This window comes from Nannobrachium achirus (genome assembly GCF_963921795.1).
Source record: "Nannobrachium achirus genome assembly, chromosome: 5".
Classification (NCBI taxonomy): domain Eukaryota; kingdom Metazoa; phylum Chordata; class Actinopteri; order Myctophiformes; family Myctophidae; genus Nannobrachium; species Nannobrachium achirus.
In genome coordinates, this window is record NC_137814.1 from 3288689 (window position 1) to 3310646 (window position 21958).

General features: G+C 42.8%; 1 protein-coding gene across 4 annotated transcripts in view; it reads right to left on the minus strand.

Moving 5' to 3' along the window:
• Positions 1 to 21958, minus strand: part of smg7 (SMG7 nonsense mediated mRNA decay factor) — a 64475-nt gene that overhangs the window by 1736 nt on the left and 40781 nt on the right. For 3 of the 4 annotated variants that reach the window (XM_080726172.1, XM_080726171.1, XM_080726174.1), the window contains exons 19-24: positions 21369 to 21559; positions 19190 to 19352; positions 6278 to 6364; positions 4873 to 5026; positions 1326 to 1499; positions 153 to 307 (exon numbers count right to left, since the gene is read on the minus strand). In XM_080726172.1, the coding sequence (XP_080582298.1) occupies positions 153 to 307; positions 1326 to 1499; positions 4873 to 5026; positions 6278 to 6364; positions 19190 to 19352; positions 21369 to 21559 (924 nt within the window). The remainder of the gene's footprint in view (positions 1 to 152; positions 308 to 1325; positions 1500 to 4872; positions 5027 to 6277; positions 6365 to 19189; positions 19353 to 21368; positions 21560 to 21958) is intronic. The other variant, XM_080726173.1, reaches the window with a different exon arrangement.

A 21958-nucleotide genomic window follows, 5' to 3' on the forward strand; every position in this document is an offset into this window, starting at 1 on the left:
TTGAATGCTTTAACCAGTGAAAAATAGCAGATATACAAGCTCGCAGTGCAGCACCGAGTGTCGCGCTGCAAGCTTGTAGATCTAATATTTTGAAAAAGTCGTGAAACCGTGTGCAAATATTTCCAATTCTAATAGGACGGTAGCAGACCTACCTTCAGGCTGTCCAATAGGACGGTAGAAGACGAGTCGTCCATGGGCGCGTCCTGATTGGTCCAGGAGGTGGAGGCGGGGACAGTCTGATGCCAGCTGGGTTCAGAGGTCGCCGAGGACGCAGGCAGGAAGTCCAGACCGAACCCACTCACTGCTCCTAGAGCACACACACACACACACACACACACACACACACACACACACACACACACACACACACACACACACACACACACACACACACACACACACACACACTATCAGTTAGGGCATTCACCTAATATTCGAATATCAAAGTATAAAAAATTGGCCTGATGGTGGCGCTATATGGGACAGATCCATGTTGCTGACATGAGTACAGACCAAGTGTGTGCCGATTTGCGGGGTTTTAGGTCCAAATTTGTGTGTCCAAAAAATTGTTTTGAAAGAATCGGCCTCATGGTGGCGCTAGAAGAGGGCCATGTGAGAATTGATGTGGTTTGGCAGCCAAGGAGTGTGTGTGCAAAATTTGTCATGGGTCGGGGCAACGGTTGCGGAGATATGAGAAGGGCAAAAGTGTGACGTGTGACAGACTGACGGACAGCTGGTCGAGGTTTTGATAGTAACTGCGACCTGACGGTCGCAATAAAGAGAGAGAGTGAACTCACCAGTCTCTAATAAAGAGAGAGAGTGAACTCACCAGTCTCTAATAAAGAGAGAGAGTGAACTCACCAGTCTCTAATAAAGAGAGACAATGAACTCACCAGTCTCTAATAAAGAGAGAGAGTGAACTCACCAGTCTCTAATAAAGAGAGACAATGAACTCACCAGTCTCTAATAAAGAGAGAGAGTGAACTCACCAGTCTCTAATAAAGAGAGAGAGTGAACTCACCAGTCTCTAATAAAGAGAGACAATGAACTCACCAGTCTCTAATAAAGAGAGAGAGTGAACTCACCAGTCTCTAATAAAGAGAGAGAGTGAACTCACCAGTCTCTAATAAAGAGAGAGAATGAACTCACCAGTCTCTAATAAAGAGAGAGAATGAACTCACCAGTCTCTAATAAAGAGAGAGAATGAACTCACCAGTCTCTAATAAAGAGAGAGAATGAACTCACCAGTCTTGTCATTCTAAATAAAGAGAGAGAATGAACTCACCAGTCTTGTCATTCTAAATAAAGAGAGAGAATGAACTCACCAGTCTTGTCATTCTTCCAGCGGTCCAACAGGCGGCGCTCTCTGCTGTCAGGCGTGCCGATTGGCCCAAAGTTGGAGAAGGGCAGGGAGGAGGCGTGGCTGTGGGTGGGGGGGGAGGAGGGCAGGCTGCTGGGGTTGGAGGAGTGAGGAGACTGGCTGGCTGGGGTGGAGTGGTCTGAGAGAGAGAGAGACATTAACACATTGACCGCCATTTTAACATACCTCCGTACTCCCACCTGCCATTCGTCTCCATAGACTTCCATGTAATTGGGTGTGCACGGATCATGCACACCCATGCCTAGATAATGCACCACGTGTGTCCACATTGCTCACAGCTTTCAAACAAAAAAATCCGAATGGAAATCCGTTCAGGCATTCATGAGATAACAGCCACTATGTTTAACAAAGATGGCTGCCAAAATGGCTGCCATGCTTGAAAGATGGGGTTGCTATGGGGGTTAAACATGCAATTTCGCGATTGCTATCATGCCTACTCCATTTTTGGGGGTCAAATTTTTTTTTTTTTTTTTTTTTTTTAATTCTCGGGACTATCGGGCCTGGCGGGGAAAGACATTGGAATAATCTCGGGACTATCGGGCCTGGCAGGGAATGAGTTAACATGGTTAGATTTGGGTAATCTAAATTTATACTTTAGCTATTGAAAAATAGCAGATCTACAAGCTCACAGCACGGCACTCGGTGCCGTGCTGTGAGCTTGTAGATGTGCTATTCCCTGTTCTCACTCCTCCCATCCAAAAAAACGTTACCAGAGCATCAAATCGCACAAAATCGTCAGGTTGCTCAACGAAGGGATGAAAGTGAAACGTAGGTTAAGCATTTCTAAAATGTACACTGTTACACTGTATGGTACTGTCGTTGTTGGGACTTGTCTTGTGTGGCCTGCATGGTATGTGGGTCCACACTCCTGTCGGTCACTGTGACCATGTCTTTGTGTAATAAGGCTGAGATGCTCCTGGCACAAGCATTTCATTGTATCTGTACCTGTATGGACTATGTGTGACAATAAAACTGACCTGAACCTGATATACAAGCTCACAGCACGGCAAGTCTTTGAATATATCTATTTGTAACTCAATATTTGCCTCTGGGGGGGTCCCTGGAGCAACATATTTTGAGATGGGGGTCCGTGGCCAAATGTCATTTTGGGGGTCCTTGATATGAACACGTTTGAGAAGATTTAGAAGAAGGATTTAGAAGACATTTTTAGAATCGGGTAAAGACCATTCAAAGACTTAAACAAGTATTCGCGTATATTTTTCTAAAATACCAGATCTACAAGCTCCCAGTGTGGCACCGAGTGCCGCGTTGGGAGCTTGTAGATCTGCTATTTTTTAATAGTTAAAGCATAGAATAATGGTTAGAGTGGTTCCAGGTCCTGTTATATTGTTAAGCTACTCAAGCAGTGAGCCAAGCAGGAAAGCCCATTGTGTGCCTCTGTCCGTGGTGCTGGAATTACTGTATTTCTGACTTCAATGGTTTTTCAAAGTGACTGTCACTCAGTTATCCATTAGATTTAATATGTTCTACAAGTCAAAGCCAGTGGAAAGAGAGAGTCGTGTCACTCCCGTTCACTTCGCCAGGTCCTTTACACCAGGGGTTTTCAAAGTGGGTGACAGGGCACCCTGGGGAGCCGTGACGGCAGTCCAGGGGTGCTGCGAGATAATTTGATAATATTTGGCATTCATTTGAACACTTAAAAAAAGATTTAGTATCATTTTAAACTAAGGTACAGTAAAGTTGTAAAGTACACAGTTATTTTCAGTCAGTTCTAACCAAAATGGCTATTATCTCAACGCTTTCCTCACAACATAATCACTAAAATATGGCATAAACATAAGGTGTTGGGACTGGGAGTGAAAATTATGAATATAATGTAGTGGCCTTGGATGAAAATAATATTCATAGGGGTGCCCTGAGCCAAAAAAGTTTGGGAACCCCTGCTCTACGCACAGTCACACACATCTATTGGTGTTTAGTGACAAACCGCGACCGGAAGTTGTCAGAATGCTTTGAAGTCTATGAGGGGTGAAGTGACAATGAACCACGTGACCAGCGCCGTTTCTGACCCCACAGTGGCACAACTCTCCTTGGAGGGCTCTGCTACAAGCGCTTCATTCTAATGAGGAATTTGAATATGTGACACTGTTGGTGTCGGCGTCTGACAGAAAATCTTGTGAACGTACCATGTTTACTGGTGCTAGATCCAGTGAACATACCATGTTTACTGATGCTGGGTCCAGTGAACATACCATGTTTACTGGTGCTAGATCCCGTGAGAGTGTTGCTGGGACAGAGAAAGCTTGATAATAAAGTTGGTTTTCTTGATTTTAGTATGAACATTTGGGGAATATTGTGTGTCTTTGTGACAATGGGGTCCAATGTTTGGTTCAGTGAGCATGGAGCTAAAGAATGGTTCAGAAACTGTGGTTACGTTCACTCTCCCATTGGAGTGAATAGACTCCAATCTGCTTCCTCTCCCATTGGAGTGAATAGACTCCAATCTGCTTCCTCTCCCATTGGAGTGAATAGACTCCAATCTGCTTCCTCTCCCATTGGAGTGAATAGACTCCAATCTGCTTCCTCTCCCATTGGAGTGAATAGACTCCAATCTGCTTCCTCTCCCATTGGAGTGAATAGACTCCAATCTGCTTCCTCTCCCATTGGAGTGAATAGACTCCAATCTGCTTCCTGTCTCCTAAAAAGGTATCCACCTGCAGTACTTCACAAACCGGAGATGAAGAGTCTTGGACCAGAGGTGTGTATCTGAAAAGGCACCGTTGTGTTCACTTGAACCCAGGGGCATAGTTCCGCCGATTTAAAATGAGCCCAATACGGAACTAAAACTTCCTATGTTTGGCCGCTAGTTGCATTGTTTCACCCCCCGGCCGGTCGCAAAAAGAATTGTTCTCCATTGGATCCCATTAATTTTCCCCTTTCGTTTTCTAACCTTAATTAACACTTTAATACATACTTTATGGTTCCTATCGCTAGTTAAAAATTGCCTTTCAATCACCATGATATGCGTTTTGTGAAAATAAGGTCCCATTTATGTTAAAATTGATGATAAAGTTGCTGTGTTCTTCTTTGTGTGCTGTATTTCGGGAGGCTCCGACCACATTCTCCCATGTAGCTCTGCGGTTGCACGTGTCCGTTGGCAGTCAATAGCCTCCTCTGATCGCATTTCAATCTATGATGGCAACACCCATGCCAAGGACCCATATTGTTTCATTTGCGCTGCATAGAAACCAATGGCGTCGCTTTGTCCATATCTTTTATACAGTCTATGCTTGGACCACACGGAGGTGCTAAAAGTCGTGGGGACGAAGATTTACTATTCTGGCCCCCTTGTTTACAACATCTACCGACGCCGAGTCGGCTCAAGCGGACTTCGCAATGCTCGACACGGTGACTCACTCGCTTTTCTCTTCACAGATGAGTAAGCCTGGCTACGCGAGGCTAGTAGCAGGGTGGTTTTAGGATTCACGCGGACCAGAGTCGCAGGGCTAACAGGATGTGATGTCACTTACCGGAGGAAGCAGGAAGTGAAGGAGACCAGGGCGTTCCCTCAAACAGCGAGTAGAGGGAGGGCTCCTGGTGCATCATGGGTAGGTCGGGTTTGGAGGGGGGGGGCAGGGTCTTCCCGTAGGCCTGGCTGAAGATGCTGTTGTTCTGGTAGTTCTCCTGCGCACACACACACACACACACACACACACACACACACACACACACACACACACACACACACACACACACACACACACACACACACACACACACACACACACACACACACACACACACACACACACACACACACACACACAAAAAGTGCATCAGTTAGTTGGGTGGTCAGCACTGTTGATATTGTCAACTAAAACTAGGATGAAAAATGTCCGTCGACTACCTTTTTTCACTGGCGAAAAATATATTGAAATATATAATTTAGTTGACAAATAAAAACTAGACTAAAACATTGGGGAGGGACTAGTGAAGAAGAGATCCAGTAGAAATCAAAGAGAAGTTCTTTTACATTTGGTTTGTGTTTGGTTTGTGCTCTGGTGTTGCACTCTGAAAATAGCAGATCTGCCATTTTCAGCACATTTTCAAGTGTAACAACCACCAAGGCACCGCCACAATATGTTTAGTCGACAAAATCAACTGTAGATTTAGTCAGCTTAAACTAGACTAAAAGTAAACATGTCAGGCGACGAAAAATGGACTAAAACCAAATTCCAAGATATTCAAAAGACTATGACTAAAAATAAATCACAATTTAAGATGCTTAATTTATAGGGGTGTAACGATACATTTTAATAGCGATTCGATACATATCACGATACACGGTTGACGATACGATACATGGACGATATTGGTTCATTCATGGCGATACGATACGATTCGATTCAATGATTTAAAATTGATATAGTAACTATTTAGCAAAGACATTAAATCTGTGTGAAAGGTGTGGATAGTGCAGATTTTTAAGGGAAACATCTATTATTATGGATATAAATAAGTAAACACAGTGATTATCTGCCAAATACATGGACATTGTATATTGACAAACCTGCACCTTGACATGAACCCAGAGATTATCACATTTATCGATAGACCAGTGTAGCTATATGGAAAGGAAAAGTAATTAAACCCCTCCTTTTAATTTTTTCTTCTTAAAAATGCTAAATACAATGCCCAAGTAGGTAGTATCGATACAATCGATTCTTTGCACTGCCGATTCGATACGATACAAAATAAAACGATACGATTCGATTTTAGCTGTTTTCATTTCGATATACTTCGATTTTTTAAGTTTAAAACGATATTTCGATACAGTTACTATATCGTTACACCCCTATTAATTTAGTAAGATGGCCCCTCCCACGCTTCGCCTATTGAGTGGCATATGATGCATCAGTTGTTCAGGGTACCAACCTGTATAGGGAAGCCAGACAGGGGCAGCAGAGATGATGATTGGCTGATGCCCTCAGGACCGCCCTCCATCCTGTTCTGATTGGACAGCTGTAGGAGACATGAAGACATTATGAGACATGGACAAGCTGAACAGATAGACAGTTAGACAGACAGACAGACAGACAGACATGAAGACATTATGAGACATGGACAAGCTGAACAGATAGACAGTTAGACAGACAGACAGACAGACAGACAGACATGAAGACATTATGAGACATGGACAAGCTGAACAGATAGACAGTTAGACAGACAGACAGACAGACAGACAGACAGACAGACATGAAGACATTATGAGACATGGACAAGCTGAACAGATAGACAGTTAGACAGACAGACAGACAGACATGAAGACATTATGAGACATGGACAAGCTGAACAGATAGACAGTTAGACAGACAGACAGACAGACAGACAGACAGACAGACATGAAGACATTATGAGACATGGACAAGCTGAACAGATAGACAGTTAGACAGACAGACAGACAGACAGACAGACAGACAGACAGACAGACATGAAGACATTATGAGACATGGACAAGCTGAACAGATAGACAGTTAGACAGACAGACAGACATGAAGACATTATGAGACATGGACAAGCTGAACAGATAGACAGTTAGACAGACAGACATGAAGACATTATGAGACATGGACAAGCTGAACAGATAGACAGTTAGACAGACAGACATGAAGACATTATGAGACATGGACAAGCTGAACAGATAGACAGTTAGACAGACAGACATGAAGACATTATGAGACATGGACAAGCTGAACAGATAGACAGTTAGACAGACAGACATGAAGACATTATGAGACATGGACAAGCTGAACAGATAGACAGTTAGACAGACGATTGAAAGTGATTTCAAACAATGAGATTGATGTTTGATAGAATTGATATGATGTTTAATCATATCTGGAGAAGACATGGCTATGTGAGGGAACTTATTCCACATCAATTATTAAAGGGATATTCCACTTTCAACAGGGAAACAGGGGAAGGGCCTCTCTCTACATACACACCCATTGTAAACATGATAGATTCATTAAAAACACCCATGTTTGGTGACTCATAATACCCTGCTAATACGTGAGCAGGCCGTGTTTTATCCATAACTTTTTTCATTTTTTTTAATAACTATGTGGGAAAATGGAAAAAATGAAATACAAAAAAAAGTAATTATTAAAAATAAATGAAAATAGTTATCGAAAAAACACTGAAAACAACAAAAAAGGCCTGCTCACGTATTTGGAGGGTAATAGGAGTCACCAGAAAAACATAATGGGTGTTTTTAATGAATCTATCATGGTTAAAATGAAGTTTGAAGTTACAATGGGTGTGTGTGGGGAGAGGCCCTGGTAACATTTACATCAAATATCTAAATATTGAATCAAGCAAATTAAAAACTGTTCAGGGTGTTCATAAAAGCCTGATTAGACGATATAATTACAAAAAAAAAATTAAAAGTTAAATATCCCTTTAAGTAAGGGATAACATCTCGCTCAGCGATCATTATGGAGTGATAGGAGCCCTTCAGGCTGATATGGCACCAACGCGGATAAATACAATACTGGCTTCCAAGCAGTTTCAAGGGGCACACTTGACCCTTCTCAGGGGCACACCAAAGGTCCCCAGGACCAGTGGTTGAGAAACACTGCACTAACTGATTCGCTCACTGACAGCCTCCCAATCACACACACAGTGGTTGCAAACGTATGCTCAGTAACATGACAAACATTACATAAATAACAGGAAATATAAAGTACTGATATCTGATCTGTCAACATACAAGGTGAAAATGATTCACCAGAATTCTTTAATTCTAGTCTTATTCTAGTAAAATACACACTGTTCAATGTATTGGACACGTGGATGCAGGACCCTGGATGTGAAACAGTCTTTTACACGCATTTGTTTTTATTTTATTTTATTGTTTTAAAGGAGTAGTTCACCCCAAAATGACTTTTTTTCTATTGATTACTCAGGCCATGGAGACTAGAGTTCAATAATATTTTTAGTTTTTTGTCACATTCCTAAGACAAAAAATTGATAACAATAAATGTACCCCCATTCGTTCCGGATGGTGACCCGTTTCGAAACGGGTCACCATCCGGAATCAATGGGGGTAAATTTACAAATTTTTGTTTTAGGAATGTGACAAAAACCAAAAAATATTATTGAACTCTTAGTCTCCATGGCCTGAGTAATCAATAGAAAAAAGGTCATTTTGGGGGTGAACTACTCCTTTAAGGATCCACATAACTCTGAGTGTATACAAATGCAACTAGTAGGGGTCCATTTGGTTCTGTGTGTCCATGTGGTCATTTTGGACCCTTTGGAAACCCCCTGAAATAACCCTGACCCCCACTCTGAGAACCACTGCTCTACACCAGTGGTTCCCAACATGTTCAGGTCCAGACCCCAAAGAGAGGTAGGATGTTTGACCTTTGTGCCGTGTTGCGAGCTTGTAGAGCGGCTATTTCAGAAAAACCTTTTTAAATGTGGGAAAAGAAAATTGGATTTTCATTCGAGCCGTGCCCATACATGTGTCCCGACCTGCTGTAAACAGTGGTTCTAAACCTTTTCATGCCAAGAACCACCTCAGAAAATATCTGTCTGTCCAAGTTAAGTACCTCCATAAACTGATGTTAAAATACAGGTGTGTACACCCACCCCATCCTATTCAGCTATGTACAGTTAACACAGGAGGACCATTTACTCAGTTTAAAATGTTCAAATCTTCCATTAGTGGCCAGGTGTGCCGTCATGCTCATTTCAGCATGGCTGGAGAGCCTATTTCAACCAATTGCTTGGTCAGAAAAACTATCTGAAGTATATTATACATATTTCAATCCACTTTTTTGGGGAGACTCCTTTGAGTACCACCAGAGGGTGCTCATGTACCACCAGTGGTCCATGTACCACAGGTTGAGAACCTCTGCTGTACAGTCCCAGTGCAGACAATCAGGTCACTTTAACCAATGAATTTACAAAACCTTTCCAGAATATTTAACGAAAGTTCCAGTTCTATATAACAACCATTCATCACAACGAGTCTCTTACTCCTATGTGCAATGAATGCACAAAGACAGTAGGTAATACAGCATAGAATGGTGATAGAATGAGCTTGTAGATCTGTTTTTGTCACATGCATTTAGGCTGCAATCACGCCCGTTCGGCGAAAAACTAATTATGTTACATATCTTGTACGATGTTATGTTTTAGAAAAGGTTTATATTTAACACACACACACACACACACACACACACACACACACACACACACACACACACACACACACACACACACACACACACACACACACACACACACACCCCTACAAGCACACAACGCCTCGCACCGCGAGGCGTTGTGTGCTTGTAGATCGGCTGTTTTCACTCGTTTAAATCATTTTTAAAATGATAAATACAATACTGGCTTTCAAGCAGTTTCAAGGGGCACACCAAAGGTCCCCAGGACCAGTGGTTGAGAAACACTGACTTAGATGATGGAGAGGACCTCTATATTTACACACTCACTCCAGTGGAGACACATTGTTACTGTTGAGCACAACCTTTCATCTCCAATAAGAGTAGCAAAAAAATAGCCGATCTACGAGCTCAAAACGCGTCGCAGTGTGGCACATTTTGAGCTTGTAGATCTGCTACTTTTGAATTGGAATCCTGAATTATCTTTATTTTTTTTTAATTGGAATCCTGAAATGTAACATTTAGATTTAATTTAAAAAGCATTTAGTTATACTTACTGTACGGTATGTTAACTTTATGAGCTAAAAATACAAATACATTGGGCAAAAAAAAGACTAACATTTTAGTACTACTATACTAGTCATTAACACATTGGCCGCCATTTTAACATTGACTGTTTGGCTCCCCTGCCATTTTGTTTAATGAAAAAAATTATATATTTTTTTTATATTGACATTTTTCCTAAATTCTGTATTCTGTATTTTGTGTCATACAGTACCTGAAATGAAACAAGACCACCTCTAGTCTCACCAAAAAATAAAAAAATAAAATAAAAAGCTTTTTTTTCTATAGTTGCAGCCATCTCAAAATAGCCATTTTTGACCAAAATCCAGCTATAATTGAAAAAACTGGAGTTATTGACCTTTTTGTGAAAAATCTATTTTCAAGCGAATAACTCACTTGATATTTGTCTTTATGGCTTCAGGCATTATCAGATAAGTGTACTAATGTAATTATGTAATAGGATTTTTTTTTAGAATTTTCTGTTTAGAAAAATGCAGAGAAAAATATTTTTATTGGCTATGTCTGACCATAAAACTCAGCAATTTCACATACTGTTTTGCAGTATTTGTGTGAGTATTTGTGTGAGCCCCCACTTGGGGGCGCGTTCTCTCTGTCTCTGTATGTCTGCTTTGGTCTCAGCTGTTTTTGGGTCTGTACAGGTGCACACACACAAATAGACATCAAAGGGGGCATGAGTCTTTTTTCTAACATGTGCTAGAATGTGAAAATAGCAGATCTACAAGCTCTACAAGCTCAACACATCGCTCTGTGACACATTGAGAGCTTGTAGAGCTTGTAGATCTGCTATTTTCACATTCTGGGACATGTTAGAAAAATGTCTCCCCCTGCCCCAAAAAAATCCTCTGCACTGCCCTGCAAGAGCAGGGCAGACGCATTTTGCTAACGAGGCGAGGCTGTTGACGTTGATCGATCGCTTGTTGGCTGTAGTTGATCGCTTGTTTTGGTGGAGCGTGGGCCAGGGACCCCCAGTCCCCCACCTGGTTCCCTAAGTGTTGGCTGGAGACCAGGGACCCCTTTGTGAGACCCCATCGACAGGGACCACTTGTCCCTGCAACTGGATCATATGAACTTTATGTAACAAATGATCGGCTTATTGATTGATTTTACAATGTTATGTAACTCTGCACTGCTCTGCGGAGGTCGGCGAAGCGTTGGACCCGCGGACCCCTTATTGGTTGTTAGAAAGGCGACCAGGGACCCCCACCTTTGCAAAGGCGATCATGGCTTGTTTGTGGACAAAGTTTGTGGACTAAATACCATTATAAAACTAATATTATAGCCTGGATATATGGGTGTGGATTCAAATCAACCATCATCATTATCAGGTACGTTTTAGAAGCATTTATATGGCAAATTGGCGATAATTGTGTGTTTTGTGTCTTGAGAGAGAGAGAGAGAGAGGCAGAGGCAGATCTCACTATAGCACTGTTTTTTATGGGACTGAACACCATCAGGGGGTCCAACAGGGACCACTGAAACAGAGATACAGTGGAGGGAAGCACACACACACACACACACACACACACACACACACACACACACACACACACACACACACACAGCTGTTCTCACACTTTTTTTTCTTCTCTTTTTTTTTCCGGCAGCCAGCCTTTTGAGCTCAAATGCGTCTTTTGCCAATTAACTGTGGTTGGGGAGATTTATACATTTGTATTGCAATTTATACATTATTACAGTCTTTTTTTCAAACACACTTACTTTGATGTGTGATATGTGTGAGACAGAAGGCTCAAATTTTGTCACGGGCTGGAGAAAAGTGTAATTAAACATTACATTATATAAAAGCAAATTCTCGGGACTATCGGGCCTGGCGGGGAACGACATTTAAAATTTCTCGGGACTATCGGGGGAGGCGGGGAATGAGTTAAGCTCCTAATATAGACTGAAGTAATTAAAGCGGGTTATGTTTGCATGTTTGGAATTGTAACAGCATGACATGCCCCTAAAAATATTAATTAAAATATAAAAATAATATGTCAATATGACGTCAAGAATGGCCTGTCAGCTCCCTTCATGGCTTCTTAAGTAGGCAAACCTACAATGCAATGCTTTGTTCAAGAGTCAGTAGCATTACAAAGAACCCCAAAACCTACCACAGAATGGGATGAAGACATTTCCCCCTTACAGTAAGTGTGTTTGTCTAAAATGTAACACCAGTGCTGCTATTCCAAAGCCCCCCTCAGGCCCTCAGCTAAAACATGTTGGATGGGTAGATCATGTTGAGCTGGTCATTTTAAAAGTAGATCTCACATCAAAAAAGTGTGAGCACCCCTGATCTACAGTGTTGTCCATCAACTATGACATTTGAACAGACAATTTCCTTCACTTCAAATAAAAACTACTGACAATCAATATAGCTGTAGTCCAGGAACAGGGTTGGAGACTCGGCCAAGAAATATCGGAAACAGAGACACTGCAAGCGGACATATGAAGTGGTGGATGCCGTCACTTCACAACTCACTGTCACACTCTCAAGTATGTCAGGGCAGTCTGGTTAAAGGGGAACACACACTGGATGCGGAGGCGGCGCGGAAGCGGCGCGTCAAAACATACGACCCCGTTATTTTCAATGAACGAACCCACACCGGCGAGTCAGACTGCCGCCTCGCCTGCCGCACCGATACGCAGCTGTTCTATTTTTCCAGCGTTGCCACGCGGTGAACATGTTCTCCCATGGTTCTTCCCACCGGGGGAAATGGATGTGCTGTGTGGCAGCGCGTTGCATCCAGTTGGGGTTACCGGGCAGCCGTCCGCGTTCAACGTGTGCTCCCCTTAAGACTGACGTCTTTTAATGACTTTTCATCGTTCGCTTCTTTCTGACGGCTCACGTCTCTTTCTGTCTGTCAGTCCGTCTCTCCATATCTATGTCAATATAGCCTCTAGCTGTTACTCGACTGCCCGTGATGAGTAAGTAAAACGTTTGGGCAAAGTGGAGTTTGCTTCCAGGTTGCTGGACGGGCAAGTGTGTTTGAGTGTGGAAGCAACTGTTGTTAGTTTGCTACAAACACAACTAGGGATGAGGACGATAGGAACAATTCATGTCACGATTATGACCAAAGAAATTGCGATTTACGATATTATCGTGATGGAGAGATGGTGGCTTTAGATCTGTACAATTAATCAACTAATATAAAAACAAACAGCAGGAACTGTTACGTCTACGCTGTAAGATTCTCAGGCCAAGAACACAGTCATATGACTGGAGATCTGTCATTTTAATCCACTCAAGCTCTATTATACTTCACCATACAAGGAGTAGTGAAAACAGCTATTTTCACTATTTCACTATTTGACAATAATATGGCATGCCCATTGCCCAAAGCAGGCAATGGTTCTAGAATCGTGTGCTTGAGGATTGAATTGGAGAAATAAAGATTTAGTAACTTGGTAAAATCCACATTATGATATGTGGCCAAACATATCTAAATACGATGGTATGTCAGCAGGGGGGGGTGGGGCTGGGTGGGAATGTGTCAGGGGGTTTATGGCAGTGGTTCTCAACCTGTGGGTCGGGACCCATTGAGGGAGGGGGGGTCCCCAGAGGACAGTGAAGTGACAATTTAAGGACATTTAAGATGTAAAAAAAAAAATATATATATATATATATATATAAGAAACTACTATTTTTTTTAATGAAACACTACCCAAAATGTCAAATTCTGTGAGAAGCATTTCTTTTTTAACTAATTTAATGCCATCCCCGATGAAACTGGAAAAAAAAAACGCCGCTGTACGGCCCTGCCGCGCCTGAGGAACCCGAAGATTTATTATGCATTCACGGGTCTCAAACTCGATTTACCATGGGGCCGCTGGAGGCAGAGTCTGGCTGAGGCTGGGCCGCAAAAGTAGTGAAGTGAAAAGTAGTGAAAAGTAGTGAAAACAGCAGATCTACAAGCACACAATACCTCGCACCGCGAGGCATTGTGTGCTTGTAGATCGGCTGTTTTCACTAGTTTAAATCATTTTTAAAATGATAAATACAAAACAAACGGTTTTAGACATACAAGGTTTCCACCCGACAACGACGAAATATAACTCATGTAATTGGCCCACTGGCTTGTCACTTGTCATGATCTGAAATGGCAACTCTTTGAGTAGCAGCAGCGCTATAGAGAGAGATCTCTCTCTATAGCGCACAATGAGGGCCTCTACAACTCTTTTTCCCGGGCTGAATCAGGGGCCCAGCATGTCCCTGGGCCGCACTAACATTAAACTTTCATATTAAGGTGGGGGCCACAAAATATCGTCTCGCGGGCCGCAAATGGCCCCCGGGCCGCCAGTTTGAGACCCCTGCATTAAACGTTATGAAACAATTAAAAGTATGATCGCTGTTTATCGCCGATCCGGACTGGATCGGCCCCTCAGAGAACTGTTTCCTAAGTGCTTCTGCCTGCAATGATGGTTTTGTTTTTTTCCAAGAAAAATATGTTTAAAAGTGATTATTTTGGTGGGTCTCCAGTTCAAATGATCATTTATTTGGGGGGGTTCTTTTCTGGGGGTCGCAGCCTAAATAAGGTTGAGGACCACTGCGGGGGGTTTGATCATGGATAATGAAAGGTGCTCCAGGCTAACAGTACATACAAAGATGCTGTGTCCAGGAGCCAGAGCCTGGTAGAAGGAGTCTGGAGGCTTAAACAGAAGCTGCTCCTCCTCCTCAAAGTCTGCAAGAGGACAGAACAGGTCCGGAGGCAGCAGAGGAGAGCTCTGGGGGTCCTGCTGGAGACACAGGGAGAGGAGACAGGAAGGAGAGGAGGAAGAAGAGACAGAGACACAGGGAGAAGCGACAGAGGGAGAGAGACAGAACAGAGGGAGAGAAAACAGAGGGAGAGGAAGAGAGAGAACAGAGGGAGAGAAACACAAAGGCATGAAGAAGAAGAACTACCGACAGGAAGAGAAAACACACAGACAGGGGGACAAAGATCAAGTGGGAAGACAAGTCTGGACTCCCTCTTTCTCCCACGTGTATCAAAACAGCGTCCCGATTCCGACAATGGAAGCTTGTGATTGGCTGAACCGGAGGTAGGGAGCGCTCCGTTGTATTCACCTGGACCGTGCGGAGGTGCCGAGAGCTCAGGTTATAGGTAATTATAATAGGCCTACATACGATGTTTCATAACACAAGAAATAATCATAAACATTCTATATTTATAAGGTCAAGTATTATACTTAATAATAGGGACTTACTAGAAGTTAAGAACCATTATCATAGTTCTAATAGGCCTACATTTACAGTAGTTTAGGCATTTTGGTTTGATGTGGGCAGAACAATTTGTCCTTGTTTGTTATTTGACTATTTTTACTAATTAAAGACACTTCATAGTGAATTAGTGATTATATTATAATAAATAGCCTATGTCATGATTGTTGTTATAGCTAGATCAGATTGTGTTTATAATATAACGCCGGCGCGCCTCCATCATCTCCACCGAAAACAAGCGCTTCCCCCTTGTTCCATTGTCGGAACCGGGATGCTGTTTTGATTCACGCCTTTCTCCCCAGTGTTTCAGGCGTGCCCAAAGGCCCCAAACCTAACCTTAGAGGCAGGAACCCACGGCAAGATAGTCAAGTGGTTGGGGTGGCATCGGATTGTTAAAGTTAGAGATGCTCTGTTTGAAATTTATGGGGCCGATACCGATCACCGATCAACTGGAATCATTATCTGCCGATATCTGCCGATACAGATATTCCCGATCACAGCGTCAAATACATAAATTCTTCTATTTATTACGTTACTGTAGCAGCATTTATATATTTAATGATTCTTCGTACAAAACATTGACATTGTATATTAAGTATAAACATTAGCAGATTGCAGGCTGAGGTCCTTTAATTAGTATCCAATTCAACTTGTGGGAGTTGAAGCTGAGGTTACATTCAGTCCCTCAGGTAAATATTGTGAAAATAGCTGATCTAGCTTGTAGATCGTCAAAGCCGATAGAGGCAATGCCAATCAAAGGCGATAGAGGCATTATGAGCCAATCACGATCACTCACCGGTCAAATGGCACATGTCTAAGTATTTCACACTACACAAGTGTTTTTCTTGCAATCAGCTGTCATAAATGTAGTTGTGGTTTTCACAACACCATTGATCGCCGAGAAGGCATCACACTGCAGGACATTTCACAGGACGTATAGCCGAGTTGTAGCCCAGCTTCTGGCCAACGAGAGGGAGTGTTGTTGGGGACTTGACATTAGCAGCACGAAGCTCAGGGATTGGTTGAGAGGGATGTTTTGATGTGTGCGCTGCCGTGTGTTTGTGTGAAACACAGTTAAAACCAGAGAATAAAGTTGGAACGATAAACTGAGGATTACGTCAACCAGTCGATCCTTCTTTTCTTTGGAGCACAACACAACACATGGACCCAAGGAAAGTACTGTAGGATGGGCTGGTACTGTTCTCTCACTGATTGAAACCGATGCTTCTCTCTGTGCTCATCTCAGCCCAGTCTGCGACAGAGCCAAATATCTAACCTGCCAGATATTCAGGAAGCTCTCACCGAGTGCTGGAATCGCACAATGATCTTCTTGTCATTCACACACAGCGAGCAAAACCTCTGCGAGCAAAGCCTGATCTTGGGTCAGATCTGGGTTTTTGTTGGTGAGAAAATGGTCGGCGAGAGCATAATCGGAGCAAATATATATAAATATAATATATCTTGCAGGGTGTACTCGCCTTAACCACAAACACAATGCCTAACCATAACCTTAAATCTTTTGAATAAAAATGTAATTGAGTTTTAGTCTTTTCGTTTTAATGATATCATTTCTGTCTGGGCTGTGCCTATTCGCAGCATGTAGAAGTGGCTAACAGGCTGTCAGAAATGTACTCTCTCTAGACTCTTAAAGCAGACAGCAGGTAACAGTCGCTTATGTTTTCTTTCATGCTCCCCAACTCATTATTTTACAAACGTCACAATTCAGAATTAGTGTTTTAATACCACCGACATGTTGATGTTAAATTGTTGCTGCTGGAAGGGATTAATAATCCACATACTTTCGCTGACTGGGCATTTTTCTGCACCCTCTCCAGTTCTTATGTAGGGTTGCACGCACGCACGCACGCACGCACGCACACAGTGCCAGTTAAAGTTTATGAAGGGGAAACTTGAAAAGTAACATTTCAAAAACAAGCATCACTGAAGTAAATCTGATCCCAAACTACTGTGGTCAGAGAGTGACGGCAGTGGCTCGGGAGGTAGAGCGGCTGCTTGGCAACCGCAGGGTTCCCAGTTTGATCCCAGGCTCCCCCAGAGTCAGAGTGGAAGAATCCTTGAGCAAGACTCTGAACCCCCAACTGCTCCTGATGAGCAGGTTGGTGCCAAGCATGGTTTCCTCTGACATGGTTTGTCGTCACAATCTACTAATCTAGCTCTGCCATGCTGCATGTTGTCATTCTGTATGTAGTACATAATTACCTCAGGCAATCAAAAGGGCACCTTTTGTGATCGATGTAAAATATTGATACAGATCCAAGTTAAAAGATATTTTGTATCTGTATCTTACCATCCACTTGAATGGAGACAGATATATTTTGTATCTGTTTATCTGGCCCAGTGGGAATGGGCCTTTATTCTGCAAAGACCTTGACACCGAAATCACACTCCCACGGGATGTATTAGTTTGTCAACTTGTTCATCATCTATAACTCAATGGTCCCAGAGATGAAAAACAATAAAAACTAATGGTATCAAATGGTATCTTGCCCGCTCCCTCCACTTGGATTTCTGACCATTCCCGCACGGCGCACATCCCTGCAATGATTCCATTTCTGATCACCCGCAGTTTATTTCTCCTCCTTCCCCCAACAAAAAGCGTAATGCCATCATGTAATCCCACATATTACTGTCCAGTCCCACAGCTATAAGCCTGCAATGTTTCCATTGAGATCTAGATCTCCCTCCACTGGTGAGGTTCCAGACAGGACTAAATTGAGATCCAAATACTGTACAAAACAGAATGAGATATTGAGCAGGTGTGCACAAGAGAGGGGCTGTCTATTTGTGAGGAGTTGCTCACAGAGAGAGTGCACAGCGTGAGAAGAACGAATGTATGTGAGAGAGAGAGACAAAGAGAGGGAGAGAGAGAACAGACTCTGCATTGTCCGCAACTCGGTAAGGGAAATTCCGTTCTCCTCTTTAGAAAAGTAGCCAGGTGCTATACTATACGTGTGGTTTATTGCGGGAAGGTGTGGGACTTTGCAGGGCCCGCAGGTTATATTTTGACTGCCCGTTCCCGCCTGCAACATTTGCGTTGGGACCTGCGGGTACCAATGCAGGGCTCTAGTCCGGGCCTAAACAGTGTTTCTCAAATGGGAGTACGTGTACCCCTAGTGTGTCTACTGCAGGGGGTACAGGAGGAAATGGGAATATGTATTTTACTGTTATGGTTAATGACAGTATTTGTGTGAACCTTCTCATCTGTAAATTGTTAAACCAAATGACATCAATACCTTGACTAGTAAAACTGTTATTGAATAGAAAGCAATGTTTATTTGCCATTATGCTGTTTTTTTAACATAATTGGCATTGGAACTGGACTTTTGATATAAATGTTATAATCAGTCAGGGGAAGGGGGTACTTGTCTTCAGATATCAGTATAAGGGCCCGGGACCCCTATGGGGTCCTCAGAGTTACTACAGGGGGTCCTCCAAATCTTTGTGTGATAGGAACTAGTTTTTTCCCCCTTTCTTATATTAACCACTTGAACCCTAGCGTCCAGATTCTGAGAACTTTAGTTAAAATAGCGGATCTACAGTGAAAGGTCAAGTCTATTAAGTATTGACGGTTCAAGTGGTTAAATATCTGAAAACACACATTAACTAACAATGAAACTATATCTATGAAAAGGTTGAGGGGGTCCCTGCTTCATCTCTCTCTCAACTAAGGGGTCCTTGGCCTGAAAACGTTGAAGACCCCTGGCCTAATGCATGTCAAACTGGCAGTCCTTGACTTTGCAAAGGCTGAGAACGATCAACCCTAACACCACCCACCCATACAACCAAACTACAGTACCCAAACACCACCACCAGCACCCCACCCATGGTCCTCACCTCAGTGGGGGGTCCCCCTCTGGGTGCTGCGGGGTCCTGCTCGTTGCAGAAGCCCCCAGGAGGGGGTCCCGGGGGTCTCTTGTTCATACGGTACGAGGCCTCCCAGTAGAAGTCCTGCATGGACACGTCAGGGTACTTCATCTTCTTGTCCAGACTGGAGGACCTGCATGGGGTAGAGCAACAACAACATCTCACCACTGAAACTATGCCTAATATGTCATTTGTGAAACAGTGTGAAAGGAGTCGCCACACCAGTGTTATTATATATATTTTTCGGTATGCTAACTAGTATAGATTTTCGGCCTGGACCGGCACGAAAACATCGGGTAGGGACGGGTTCGGGCAGAATTTGAGAACTACTTTAGGGTAATGCTGCTATAGGCAGGGGTGTTATGCATCCTTACGAGCCAGATATGTGGATGTACCCTGTGTGCATGCATGCACACATGCATTTGTGCGTGTGTTTGTGTAATTGAGCTACATAAAAACTGGAGAGGGTGCAGAAAAATGCACATCCACCAAAAGTATGTGGATTATTAATCCGTTCCAGCAGCATCAATTTAACATCAACATGTCGGTGGTATTAAAACACTAATTCTGAATTGTGACTTTTGTAAAAGAATGAGTTGGGGAGCATGAAAGAAAACATAACTTTAGTTTTTTTTTTTACAACAAGGGTTCATATTTTAGATTGTAGTTACAGAAAAGAAAAAGTGAGTGTTAAAATGTTTTCATTTGCTTCGTTCTCTTATTTTATCGCGTTTACCGTGCTAAAATGTGGGGCATGCGTACGCATGGGGGCATGCGTACAAGTGGCTAAATATGTCTTTTTAGACACAATAAGCCAGCAGTTTCTTTATTGCTATTTACAGTAACACTTCTACCCCCCATAAGTCACATCCAACCATGAAAGGTTGCGTTGTATCTTGGGAATGGGCTTATTCTGTGTAAAATGACATATTTAGCCACTTGTACGCATGCCCCCAACCACTGAAATAAGAATCTCTAAAACAATAGAAAAAAGTAAATGAAATAGTTTTAACACTCATCTTTTATATTCTTTAATTACAATCTAAAATATGAACCCTTGTTGTAAAAAACTAAAGTTGTCCTTTAAAGGAGAGAAATTTTAGCTACTCCACACAGTCCACAGTGCCCCTTAAGACCTTGTATATATATATGTCCATTGACCAGATTTTCACCTTCCGGGAAATTGCGAAGGAAAGTAGGCTTTCAACTCCCAAAAGCCGTCTTTGTTTTGGTGAGTAGCGAAACTGTATTTGTTTTGATTTTCACAACAGATGAGAGGTGCGCAGTGTTTCCTCGGATCATTACTGACATACAGTAGTGTTAAGGAGAACTCGTTCTAACGCTATGGACCAGAGCTACTATTTGAGTATCCCTGTGACACGGGATGCTGACAGAACCCTCGCTAAAAACCACAGGACAAAAATCCACTCATCCTAGACAATTTTTCCTCCTGGCCCCCAAACTGTGGAATAAACTCCCTGTCGCACTTAGAACTACAGACTCACTCCCTAGCTTCCACCGTGGACTGAAGACTCACCTCTTCAGACTCCACCTAAACCCATAGCACTACTGAAACACTCCCCTTCCCTCAATGACCATACATGAAGCTAGATAGCATTTTTTAGGTTTTATATAAAGCTTTTTACTGATTAGGTGCGTGGTCTACCTACGTTATTTTGTCTAGATTGATATTTCTATGCATTTGATGTATTGTTGTTGATGTATTGATAATAATAATAACCTTGCCTATTGTAAATCGCTCTGGATTAAGAGCATCTGCTAAATGCCTAAATTGTAAATTGTAGGACAACTCTATGGACATTTTTCAATATATATTTTTCAAAGCAAAATTTTGTAACCCAAATCTCTGCTTCTGGGGGTCCTTGGAAGATGGGGGGTGCGCGACCAAATACCTGTGATTTTGGGGGTCCTTGACATAAAAAGTTTGATAACTACCAATTTAGAGGAAGGATTTAGAAGTCAGGTCAAAGACATGTACACATTTTCATGATTTTTCAAAAATAGCAGATCTACAAGCTCACAGTGCGGCACTGGGTGCCGTGCTGTGAGCTTGTATATCTGCTATTTTTCAATAGTTAAAGCATAAAATAAGGGTTAGAGTGGTTAAAATCTAACGTTCAGTGCTTACATGGTGTTCTGGTTGGCCTGGGGTCCGTGTTGTTGCTGCTCGTACATCTTGAGGGCGTCCTGGGGGGGCGGGGCCATGTAGTAGGCGGGGTTCTGGGGCTGCTTGACGGACAGCTGCAGCTTCTGCTGCAGAGCGGCCTGGTTCTGACTCCACATCTGAGCTGACTGGTCAGGATGCTGGACCTGCATGTACTGGAGGAGGTAACCAGGACAAGATGTTTATTATCCTTATTCATTATAATCATCGTCATTATCATTCAGGGGTTGACACTAAGGTCTCAGAGGAGGCACTAGCCTGTCAGGCAAGTACAGGTCATGTTCTGCTTGCCCGAAAGGTACATCGTCCATTATTAGATTATAGGCAACATTTTAATTACCGTTCAATTTAATTTTCTTTTTTTTTGTCATTTCTGGGGCTGTGCGATAACATATTTGGTCATGACTGTATGACCGGAAGCATTCTGAAAGTTGTGAGGAGGCGACGGTCTGGACACATGAGAGAGACCAGGCCTGAGTTATACGAGGGGTCGCGAGCCACACACCACAAGCACCAACACTTTGAGTTATACGAGGGGTCGCGAGCCACACACC